Source organism: Eleginops maclovinus, chromosome 22 (assembly GCF_036324505.1).
Source record: "Eleginops maclovinus isolate JMC-PN-2008 ecotype Puerto Natales chromosome 22, JC_Emac_rtc_rv5, whole genome shotgun sequence".
Lineage (NCBI taxonomy): Eukaryota > Metazoa > Chordata > Actinopteri > Perciformes > Eleginopidae > Eleginops > Eleginops maclovinus.
The window spans coordinates 9,359,117-9,371,789 of record NC_086370.1 but is presented as its reverse complement, the minus strand read 5'-3'; the positions used below and the strand labels follow the sequence as shown (position 1 = coordinate 9,371,789).

Sequence of the window (12,673 nt, the reverse complement as noted above, 5' to 3'; positions counted from 1 at the left end):
CTTGTTTATACCCATCCAGTTCTCTGTGATCATGTTAACCGACATAAAGGTGGTAATGAATATGTAACTAGTATTGTGCTTAACTAAAGGCAACATTTTTATTAAAGCTATTTGTACAGAGCTTCTTCAAATGTATGCTACTTTATATATCCATAAAATAAGATCTATTGCATTGTATAAACTACCCAACACAATAGCAGAGGTGTAAAGTAACTTAATACATTTACTCAAGTACTGTTCTTAAGTACAATTTTGAGAAACTGGTACTTTACTTGAGTATTTCCATTATATACTACTTTGTACTTCTACTCCTCTACAATTCGGAGGTTAATCGTGTAATTTTACTCCACTACATTTTAAAATATGAGTTACTTTACAGACTTGGATTAATAATGTGAAATATAATCAACACATAAATCAGACTAGCTGCCCCTTGTCCAGCTTTCATAACACATTAATGCATCGATCATTATAATCAAAACATATAATATATATTATTCTGAAATGGGCCAATGCACAATAAGTACTTTTAGTTTTGGTATTTTAAGTAAATGTTGATGCTAATACTTTACTTAAGTTACATTTTGAATGCAGGGCTTTTACTTGTAACAGAGTATTCCTACAATCTGGTACTTCTACTTTTACTCAAGTACAAGATCTGAGTACTTCTTCCACCTCTGCATAATAAAATATTTAAACTAGCTCCTCCTTAAACTACCTTACTTCAGTGCTACTTACACACAAATGCCTATATCCAACAATATACATAATATATACAATTGAACTGAAATGGAATATCGTGCATGATGGTTGGTTTTATTTTCAGAGCTAAAGAATATTTTGCGAATAATTTACTAATACTTGTTTGAACTTTTAAATGCAGCACTTACAATCCGATATCATTTCAGTAAAGGATCTGAATGCTTGAACCAACTCTGCATGAATAGAAGAAATAAAGTTGAATTATTAAAAATGACATGTTACAGAAACATACTTCTTTCTGTCTTTGCCACTTCACTCACTCACTCACTCACTCACTCACTCACTCACTCACTCACTCACTCACTCACTCACTCACTCACTCACTCACTCACTCACTCACTCAGGGTCGATGTAGAGCTAGAGGCCAATATTTCATATTCAATACCAAGATGACAAAATAAAGCAATTGTAAAGTGCATCTGCAGCTCCAACTGGACAAGTTATGTAGGCCTAATTACAGTTTTGACTTTGGGCATTAGTGACATGTGTGAAACACACTTTCATTCCTGCAGTAGCATGACGTAAATCCCTGCAATTTGATTTATAAAATAGGCTACGCATGATAATAGGACATTATTCAATAACGGAGGCATTGGGAAAAGCCAGCAGGTTGAAAGCCCGAATGAAAGACCTTGGAGGGAGCCCGTGAAGGCATCATCATTCAACGTCAACGTCAGTGTGATTTGCCCTCATCCCTGGTTTGCATGTCTGAAATTCCTTTCACAAAACAAAATAGCATTTTGCATAAATATGTTGCTGGTGCTATAATTGATGATTAAACAGTAAGTGGAGGGTAACAAAGCTTATGATTGAGGTTGAGAAAGGGACTTAAATCGTCCATCGGAATGCATATTATAAAACAATATCATTTGTATCAAGCATAAACGTATAATCAGATGAATACATCATTGTGACAATAAGTGTGACTTATCAGTCTTGAAATACGGGAAGCTGGTGTTAGAATGACAGGGGGTGCTGTGCAGAGGCAAAGCGCAAGCTCAAGTTGGCACCAGTCGTATGGCACGTACACAGTCTGCAGGAGTCCCTGGAGGAGGAGTTACAGGAGAGACGCGAGTAATCTGATCAACAAAGGTTAGATGAAACATGCTTAATAACAACAAATGACACAGGCTAATAAAGGGTGGCAGCTTTGAGATGTCTGATTACTCAATCTGGATTTTTACTCGAAACAAAAAGTATTTTGGCTGCATGCACAGGCTTATCATCCCCCCCCCCCCCCCCCAAAGGATATATTTTACACAGAAATTTTCATTTAATTAGGTTAGATATTTTATTTACAAAAATCAACAATGCATGACACTAAATTAAACTATAAAACACAACTACAACGATATTTTTGTCATATTTCAGGACAATATTTCTTCAAACAAACAAGTCACTTTGGTCTCCCTTGCTATGAAATATCTCTTATTATTTTAAATAACTTTAAATATATTTAAAATGTAAAATTGTGACCCAAATGTGACTTTAGTATATTGGAGAAAAGCAGTGATAAAACATGCCTTATTGTGTTACTACATATCCCATCATACACTTCTTCTCGTTTCCTTATACGCGTGTAAACAGCGCAAAAGCCCGGAGAATAATGAGGACCACATACATGCCTGTTGTTAAAAACAAGTAAATATGCTTTATTTGTCATTTTAGAACTGTTAAATTCAGTTTGTTTACTAACACACAGCTATGATGACTTTTATGTTTAAACGGGTCTGTTTTTTCTAGTCACATTGATAGTCCCTGACACACGTTGTTCAGCACTCTGCCTCGCTACACTCGGTCGGCAGCACAGACTTCTGTAAGGCTAGCTGAAACAGTTCAAATAAACCCCTTGCCGAGCGTACATTAGTAACATTTGTTAAAAGAATACCCTGCAATACAGAAAGCATGAATAGGCGAGAAGGTAAGTCCAGCTTTTGAGACTCAAGTCAGTATAACAACGTGTTCAAGCGAGCTGTATTGTTGGTTGTTGTTGTCATCAGCATTGGATAGCATTAACTGTGCTATGCAACGTAACGTCAAAAAACTAGTTAGCTGGAATTAAAATACAGCATGCTAGCTGTTAAGACCTAACAGCAATATAACAAATCGAACATTGACGTTTGAACTGTCTGTTTGTCCCTCTCTTATTACAGTACTGTTTGTAGATTAAAGAGATCCCTCTGTAGCTCAAATTGTATTATTTTTTTTAAGAAGTGCTAAGGTCTTAGCAATGATAGCAAACGGAGCTGCAACTCAAGCATTTTAAATAATTGATTTAGTAAGCCCACTATTTTCTCGTTAAGTATTATAATAATATGGCTTGCAAAATGTTAGACTACAAAAAAATGTCAGAATCCCAAACGTATGTCTTCAAATTTGACCAGCCTGCGAAACACACAAGGTTAGTAACTTAATTATCATAACAAACTTAAATAAAATCGGCAGATAAACATTTTTTGAGAAGCTGGAACAAAGGATTCTTGGATTTTTTTCAAATTGACCATTCGTTTATTAATAAATAGAAAGATAAAAAGCAGATTATTTATTGATTATCTAATTGTTTTGCTTCTAATCCATCCTTACCTCCCCAAAATGGTTTAAGCTCAAAAACAAAGCTAAACCATGCAATTCCCACACCATAACTCTATGGTGTCTTTTGTTAGTCCCCCAGGCCATATACACACCCATGTGTTTAAAGCTCAAAATCCAGTTTGTAACACAGACTCTCCATTAGATATTTAGCCTATCTATTCGCAACCATTCAAAATAAATGCTGTTTATCGGTGCAAATGACTAAACTGATGGTATTGAACAAATCGATGGAGTGGCTTTTTAATTTGACAAGGTCAGTTTGGAGAAATTGACAGCAACAAGAGCCATTTATTATTGAAGTCAAACTGCAGACGTTATGCTTTGTGTCAGGTGAAGGAGGCTCCCGGAGAAATGCTGATATAGCGCAGGATCGTGACGCGAGTGCACACTCATCTTCACCTGTCATCGCTGCTTTCAAAGGTAACTGCATCATCAGCCTTTAAACTGCAGTGTCACCGTCATGTTTTCTGTATTTCATTTGTGTTGAGACATTAAATTAACTTTGTTTTCTGTCTTTGAAGTTTTCCAACAGGAGCTTGACACCAAACACGACAAACACGAGCGCCTTGTTAAGATCAGTCGAGACGTCACCATCGAAAGCAAGAGGACCATTTTCCTTTTACATAGAGTGACCAGGTATATATAAGTCTAACAATACATCTTAATTGGTGAACCTTGTTTAATTTTAATGGGAGTATGCCTCTCATTTTTGATCAGTACATATGCAATACACATTGCAATAACACAATATAACTCTGTTTTCTGTACATTTCTGATTTGTTTTTCTAACGTTTATTTTGTGTGTTTTCTGTTATTGGTAGTGTACCAAATGCAGAGGATATTCTGAATGAAGCAGAATTGAAACTGGATGCAGTCAGGCAGAAAATTGGGCAAATTGCTGAGGAGCTCCGAGGAGAGGACATCTTTCAGTTCCACAGAGCTTTCACGGCAGGTGAGTTACCGCAGACCTTTACAAACCCTAGCCTTAATTGTACGTGGTTGTTTCAGTATATTATAACATGTTAGTTTTGCATAAGAGAGCATATACAACATGTTCAGGGTTAAGTTATTTGGAAAAATAGTTGTGCAATTTTCATCCATATTTTTTAAACAGCAGTTGGTAACCATCGCTAGTGTGTTTCCACAGCCTTTGGCTCTGCAATAAAAACTGAAGATGTTATTCTACCACTTCTCAACTCTACATGACTTGGTACAATGTATCTTTTTTATAAGATAGAGAACTTCTATAAACCGTAATCAAACTTCTGAGCTGTGGTGTTGTGCGTTATTTACATCTTAACACTATTTTATTATTTTAAATACTTTGGTTTATGAACCTGCAAACTCATGTGACGCCTGTAGACCTCAGCTGTGCCGTGTGTTTAGTTCTAATGAGCAAAGCATGCTAACTCAGTAACCTGAGGTGGTGAACATGGTGAACATGGTGAACTTTTAACCTGCTGTTAGCATGCTGACGTTGTCATTTAGTTCAAAGCACCGCTGTGCCTAATAACTGCCTCACAGAGAATATTTTAAAAACATTTTGTATAAGCATCTGATTGAATGCTCATTTTAAGAACGTTGCCATATTTGTAAATTATATAACTAAAAATAGACGTTTTCTATATTATTTATCCACAATGTAACCCATTAAGAGTTTTAATTCTCCTGCATTCTTATCTTTTCTATCATTTTCTAACTATATTATACTTGTATAGATCACAGGCTGACTAATCGTATCCTCATTCTGAAAGAGAGCTTCTGCAAGGTTCCCCTGTAGTCTTTAGCCTTAATTATCATCTGTATCTCTTTTATTATCTGTTTCATTTTTTAAGTTTCTCAGTTCTACAGTAATTGTGACCCTCATTTTTTTTTTTACAATATAATAATTTATTCCGGAAGTGAGAAACAAGCTCCAAAAGTGCATATGTCATAATTAGGGGCTTTCACAAAGGTCGCCTGACTGTGCTCATGCTTAGGATTTAATGCAAAGTAACTGACGGTGTGAGAGCGTGGATTTGATGCAGGCCTGGATATGATAGACACACCCTCTGATAAACTTGTTTTCCCACTAGAATCAATATCAGTTTTTGTTAGCGTAGCCAAAGTGTCTGCAGTGTTTAGAGAAAAACATTACTGGGAGCGAGAGTGAGCTGTTATCTAGCAGCTGGGGAAGTCATTTTTAGATTGTGGTCACTTAGGAATCACCGCTGTATCCTCTGCGACGTGACCATTGGCAGTTCCCAGCAATTAGACGCTTCATTTTTTTTCCATTTTTATCATCTTTATTAGATTGAGACTGGGCTTGCTGCACGGCCTCACCAGATAATCTTGGCTGGACGAGAAGTCTCCAGTGATATGTAATGGGTCTGCTTTTTTTTATATAGCGGCCATTAGAGATAGTGTGGACTGAATATGAACGTAATTGCTACTGATAACCGGGGACCGCGGCCCTTTGAAAAGCTCTTTAGCTTGACCCAGCGAGCAGCTATGAAACAGTGCAAACACAAGTGTACTGTAGGGGCATTTCCCAGGGTTCACCTGCAACTCAGTGAACTACTCTGTAGTCAAACATTAAACTTGAAAAACCTTTAACTCATCTGAAGAAATGAATTCACATATTACACCACAACCCCGTTCAGGCTATACCGCACTGAGCCCTCAAATTTTCCAACTGCTACTCCAGTGAAATCCCTCCAATTTCCACTTGGTTTTCCTTGAGTCATTGTTTAAACATGTACAGTAATTTACTGAGTGACCAAAGGTAACCACTGCTTCAGACTAAATAGCATGAACAGCTCCTGGCAGCAAACGCAGGAACTGAGCTCCGCCTGCCTGCCTCAAAGCCTGTGAAACCTTTTCATGTCATATCCTGTCCGCCTCAGATTGAGTTGAATTTAAACAAAAGTGTCATAGCTGTGGGGCAACCGGCAATGTTAAGTTGTTTGTTGTTTTATTATGTTGATAAATCATAATGGTATAATGTTAATCAAAGCAGTATCATTTCTATGAGCACCAACACTTTTGTGACATCTTGATCTGGCTCACAGTTTGTTTTGGAAGCGAGAAAAAGAACAACTTATTTGTACACACTTTTTCTAACTGTGGATATGTAAGACACAGAATATTATAGCATTTAGCGACATTTTTCAACTGTTGGCTTGTTAACCCCTTGTACATCGAACTAAATATTACAAAAACGTACTGTACTTACCAAGGGTACAGATTGCGATGCTCCAGACATAAAACAGAGTCAGCTTACACACCGTTTGCCGAAATGTAAACACATGTCTATGCACCATTAAATTAAAATGACAGAAATCTCATCTGAAACTGCCAAACCGTTTTCAGTTTGGAAAATATGTGTATGTAGCTCTTCATTGCTTAGAGTAAAAAACCTTTTAAAAAGTCGTAATTAGTAAACTATTAAAAAGTCCAGTCAAGGTAATTGAATTTGAGATTAACCACATTCTCCTCTCTTCAGCTGCCGTTGTAAGACACGCTGAGATAGGAGGCCCTTTGAAGTTCAATTGCCGCTCCAAAAGTAAACTTCAGACACAAAGTCTTCCGTCCTGTGATTATTTGATTGTTGTTTATACAGGGCCAGAAAACAGATGAGAGGTCATCTCAGCCCGCTACAAAAAAGGGTCAGTGTTGCTCAATTCAAAGACAGCAACAGGAAACAGCTTTTATTTGAATCATCTACATGTGTGATCTTTACTGTGCAGATACCATGTAGTGTATACACACACTCTACGTGCCATTTGGGAAATAGTAGTGATTTTTATGGACAACACAGTCCGATTTAACAGCTACAGCAGGGAAATATATGGATGTATTTCCCAGGTCTTTGTGGGGTTATATTTCAATGTGATTTTTTTTTTTTCATGCATTAGGGATCCAGGAGTATGTGGAGGCCGCTTCTTTCCTGCACTATATTCGTCATCGCAGCCTTATCAGCCTGGAGGAGATCAACGCCAGACTGGTCTTCATGAAAACAGAGAAGGAAGATTCTGAGGTAAATTTGAAGATGGCTTTCTGGTTAAGTTGCATGCTTGTTTGATAGGCCTAATTCTTATTTTTGGGTTTATTTCTTTCCTTATTTTTCAAAAAATAAACTCAACTAGATTTAAATGTAGTTTCATTTTGGGAAATACACTGATTTGCTTCCTTGCAATGACTTTGATATGAACCAAGCTCGTGTCGGTATACATTATTTCAAGCTACAGCCGGCAGGCAACTTTCACATTTAGTGTACTTCATCTCACTATTGTCATGAAAGCATTTAAACAAGTTCTCCAAAATGTTTCTTTCAAAAGATTGTTATTTTATATGATGCTTTCAAAGCAGTGGCACTGGCACACAAAGGCAACATCGGGTGGTACTGTGTGTGGCATTTATTAGCATTATGTGTCATTATGTCCTTTTTATCCACTGTTATTTACAAAGATAATGGCTGCCTGTTGATGCTGGCAAAATTGCTTGAACTTCAACGTATGTTGTAAAAGCATCATCATGCTCGAGAACAAATTGACTTTGCTTATTTGTTGTGCAGGGCTTTATAATAATACAAATAATAATAATGCCATTTTGCCTAGACAAAAGTGCCTAGCCAAAAGTGGACGTTTATGTTTGAATGTTTCTTTCTTCCTTACCATGTTTCCTTCTCAGGGCCCTGCTGACGCCCTGCAGCCAGGAGGTCAAGTTCTGACCTTCCAGGTGTCGCCCTCAGACTACCTGCTGGGCGTGGCTGACCTGACCGGCGAGCTGATGCGGATGTGCATCAGCAGTGTGGGCAACGGCGACATCGACACGCCCTTTCAGCTGAGTCAGTTCCTGAGGCAGATCCACGACGGATTCTCCTACATCGGGAACACGGGCCCGTACGAGGTTTCCAAGAAGCTGCACGTGCTGCGACAGAGCCTGGGCAAAGTGGAGGACGCCTGCTACGCCCTGCGCGTCCGTGGCTCAGAAATACCAAAACACATGCTGGCTGATGTGTTCTCCAGCAGAACGACGCTCATGGAACCCGAGGAAGGAGTGGTTTAAATCATGCAAACCTTCAACATCATTTACGTTCTCTATGGTGTCAGTGTCTACCCTGGTTTTGGTTAAAGTTTACATGTATTTTTAATGGGATTTGACATTTTTGATATGTTCTTGCTGGCTGATTTTTGTTTTTTATTATTACAGTAAAAAATGGTGTTACAATAGACAATAGAATATGTTTTCTGTGATAAAGATCTGCTGACTTCATTTGTTTTGCTTGAATAAAAGAGTTCTGTGCCAAATATGTCATGCTCTCCTAGTTTTTAAGCTGCCTTGATAGTGTATGTTTATTTTACTTTCCTCTCCGCCTTCCCCTCTCTCTATCACACACAGATAATCTAAGGTAGAACCATTGGCTGCCTGCACTCACTGCATACTGTGTGGAGGAGGAACATGAGACCTTTGAACATTGTACGTGCCTATTCTGTGGCTGGCACATACAACCCACTGAGTCCTCATTCTACCCTCTTTAAACAATCCTCACCTCGCTGCAATCACGTACATTTTGAATCAGGTCTGGAGCACACTTAGACATTTTTCTGGCTGATATCCTGCTGTTTCCTTATCAACTGATTGTAGTTTTGATATGCCTGTGTGATAAATAATCAGTAACAGAAGCTCTTATTGAGGAAGCAATTTTCCTACCAGAATTAATTAACTTTAAAGAAGATGTTACTAGTGATTCTGATTAATCAATATGAGGTCCGGTTGTGCTCAAAGGCTGGCAATTGCCTATCTATGAGAACATCAATGGGGGCTTTATTATGTCTACTTTCTGTCTCTTAATTCTCCTTCAATTATAGGAATGTAAGACAGTTGGTATTTTGTTGATCAATAGCTTTGTAGTCATAAACAAATAAGGATCATCTGTCGTTTCATCCCTTTGATATTCTCTTTACAGACGTAACAGGAGAGAATGTGTTTAAGTGTTATACGAGTCTGTCATCTAGTGGCCAATGTCAGTACTACTAAGATCTATAGGAGCAAAAGCTTATCCATAAAACTGCAAAACATTGTACACAAATGAAATAAAATACATTCAGAAATACTGCAGATTATAAACATACATACATGTATAAAACAAGTTACAATGCCTGCGCAAAAAAAATCACTTCAAATATTTTTGCCGTGAATTTACTTTTTGTTGCATGAAGCTCTATTACATTAGGAAATGGTGTGCACGAAAGGTTGTTGTAAATACTATTAATTTATGTATGTACTTTATCTGTATCTATTTTGTTTTTAGTATTATAATGCGTTGTTTTTTACCTTACAGATAAACGTTTGTTTTTTTTACCATTGATTTTCCTATTTATTTATTTACCTATCCTCTTTTAATTTGCTCTTCCACACAGCTCTCTTTCCCTTCACAATGTGGCCTAACTAAGTATAAAGGCTGCACTCTGTTTTGTCGGCTGACTGAGCTCTTTATCACTGAGTCTTGTCCATCAACCAGCCACACTGAATAAAAGGAACACTTGGATGTGTGGGAAGGAGGGGAAGGGGGTTGAAAAGACTCTGCTCTATGTGGGGTCTTTTATTCATTCCCTCACTTGCATAAACAAAGCAAGACTTGTCAGGATGTTATTGGTGTCTAAAAATATGGAAAAATAACATGAATTTGTGCACCCAAACAATAAGTTTACCTACATAATTGACAAAAAACAGTTGGATAGTCTGCAGTGCAGAGACATACACTTTAAAAAGGTATGTACCTTTTTACTGATTATATTAGCAATCTGAAATTGAAACAACCCTGATTATTCAATTGAAACAAGCTCCCTGATTGGCCAATTGAAAAGAGCCATTTGATAAGCCAATCAAAAAAAGCGATTTCATTGTCCGATGGAAACTATAGTATGTATATATAAAGGATGGAAATGAACCATCTGATTTTCCAATAGATTCAAGCCATTTCATTGGCCCCTTTGAAATTAACCCTCTGATTGGTCTATTGCAATAAACCCTTCGGATTTGCATTTTTTTTAAAACTTCTGATAAGTCTATTGAAACAAGCCCTCTGTTTGGTATATTTCAACGAATCACCTGATTGGCAGAGTGAAAGCGGTAATTTAATTGACCCATTAAAAGGAGGCCACTGATTGGTCCGTTGTTACGAGCCCTGGTATTGGCCGATGAAAACTAGCCATTTCATTGTCTGATTGAAACAAGCAATCTGACTGGTATATTGACACCAGCCCTGTCATTGGCCTATTAAAACTAACCATGTAATTGGCCGATAACGAAGCCATGTAATTGATCAATTGAACAATGAGTTCTGTGAGTTTCCAGACAAACGCTCTATAAATAGAATGCTTGATTATGATTATTATCAAGAGCCATCAGAGTGGCAAATTGAAAGAAATTTGGTTGGCCCATTGAAAGGAGCCTTTTGATTGGCTGATTGTAAATTGAACTGCTGCAAAATAAAATATATTTAGGAAAATTATTATTATTGTTTGTAGGTTTGTATGCTTGAAACAAAAAAAGCTTACTTTGTTACTGATAAATAATGCATGAAAGAGTTTAATGTGAAAACTTTCACATAATAATAATAAGGAACATTCTTAAAGTAAGCTAATCGTTTAAGTGTAGTATTGTTTATTTGACTTTGACAGAGTTGGACGTAGAAAGATAGCTTTTTTTGGGTGTGTTTTTTACACAATATTGTATTTTACTCCACCAGCTTCAGTCATGACAATCAGCACAGCGTGCGCATAGAGCAGCGTTTGCACAGTCCGCTCTGCAGCCACAGTGTGCAGCCTGCTGTGGTTATGAGGCGGGCTGAAGGAGTCTGGAGTCAAATTCCTGAACACGTAGGGGCTCCTAGCGCTGCTACAACACGACGCACAACGAATGGGCGCAGCAGCGAATAACGGATTACTGGGCAACTCATCGATGAAACACATTCATACTCATTACTTCTGCATTTACAACATTCACCACTGGATGTATTTCCAACAAGACATGATTATTTATCTCCAGACCGTGTGTTAAAATACGCAAATGGACTCACTTGTTTGCCGCAGAGGAGACAACTTACACTATGAAGTACTGGATCAATAATTGTGTCAGGAAATGTTCATCATGGACAAAGGAACGTGTGTAGGAAAGCCGGCTTCACAAGTCATTCCAAAGTTGGGGAGAAAATAACAGCCTGGGTTCATTTTCCACAACGGAAATGAGATCAGTCGCATTGCTTGGCTCCTCTTCTACTAAAACATGGTCGATGTAACTCTATAGAGCCGGGATCTGACATTTTCTGCCCACAAACAGCTTGTTGTTAATGGAAACATGTTTGCTGGACTAATGGGGCTGGGATGTCACAGCAACTCTCTGCTTCACTGCGAAGTCATGGAAGGTAAAACAAACTTATTTCCTACAGCCTCTGATTCTCACGAAATTGCATAGGTCTGCTGCATAAGGGACGATGTTGGTGATATGAAGACTGTTTTAAATATTCACATGGTTCTTATAAAGGCTACTTTTTGGCTAATATTTCAGCTTTTAGTTGTCATTGACTGGATCTGAATACTGTATTCTCCTCTTTTAACTGGTCTGACTAGTCCAAAACAATATCTAGTATTTGCCCTTTGTTGCTTAATGTCACTGAATAAACAGTGTATAGCTTAAGAGGGATCTCTATTCTCCACACTGACAATCACCACCGCTTTGTCTGTTATAAATACAAAAAATTAGTATGTCTTTGAATCATTCAGGTCATAGAGTTCAAAGGATCCCTGACAGTCAGTGATCAGTGCAAAGCGACAAAATACTTGCGAAAGATTTGTTTCCCCCGTGAATATGAAGACATGGAGACGTACAGTATGATGGCACCCAGGTTTATAAGATTTATCTTGCCCAACTCATTTGCATTTGCGCCCACTGTTTTATATTTCAGTTTCTGATAGGATGCCTGTAATGACTTGTTTTCATTCAATTTTGGCATACATACACTTTCTATAATCAAGTTATGACCTTAGCATGTTTGATTCTTTACAGTAGTTGCAAATCTTTCACCAGTGACCATTAGGTTAGCCATTATTTTCTTCATGTTTTAGAAGAATACACGTAACCAGTGTTTTATGTGAAGGTACAGCTAACCAACTACCACTGTAAGATTACTTCAGCATCTAAAAGAAAGACCAGCCTTTTTACACATATTGTTAACATCAAAATATAAGAAGTTATTAACAGCATCTAAATTCAAAGTGACTAATTTTGTATGATGGATGTTGACATTAGAAGGCAGAAATTAAAACATTTTTAA

General features: G+C 37.6%; 2 protein-coding genes across 2 annotated transcripts in view; both read left to right on the top strand.

Annotated features, from left to right (window-relative positions):
- The first annotated feature begins 2,449 nt into the window (after nucleotides 1-2,449).
- tsnax (translin-associated factor X) lies at nucleotides 2,450-8,647 on the top strand. Its single transcript, XM_063875208.1, has 6 exons — nucleotides 2,450-2,683; nucleotides 3,685-3,774; nucleotides 3,876-3,990; nucleotides 4,176-4,306; nucleotides 7,251-7,372; nucleotides 8,026-8,647. The coding sequence occupies exons 1-6, from the start codon at nucleotides 2,668-2,670 to the stop codon at nucleotides 8,401-8,403; spliced, it is 852 nt and encodes a 283-aa protein (XP_063731278.1). The 5' UTR covers nucleotides 2,450-2,667; the 3' UTR covers nucleotides 8,404-8,647.
- Nucleotides 8,648-11,239: 2,592 nt separating this feature from the next.
- disc1 (DISC1 scaffold protein) overlaps nucleotides 11,240-12,673 on the top strand; it is a 40,521-nt gene continuing 39,087 nt past the window's right edge. Inside the window, 1 exon segment of the mRNA XM_063875427.1 lies at nucleotides 11,240-11,764. Within this exon segment, the coding sequence (XP_063731497.1) occupies nucleotides 11,698-11,764 (67 nt within the window). The 5' untranslated portion in view covers nucleotides 11,240-11,697.

Bases quoted from the DNA above. Each gene is read 5' to 3' on its own strand.
- tsnax (XM_063875208.1), top strand. The intron at 3,991-4,175 runs GTATATATAAGT...TGTTATTGGTAG, and splicing joins CTTTTACATAGAGTGACCAG to TGTACCAAATGCAGAGGATA. The intron at 4,307-7,250 runs GTGAGTTACCGC...TTCATGCATTAG, and splicing joins CCACAGAGCTTTCACGGCAG to GGATCCAGGAGTATGTGGAG.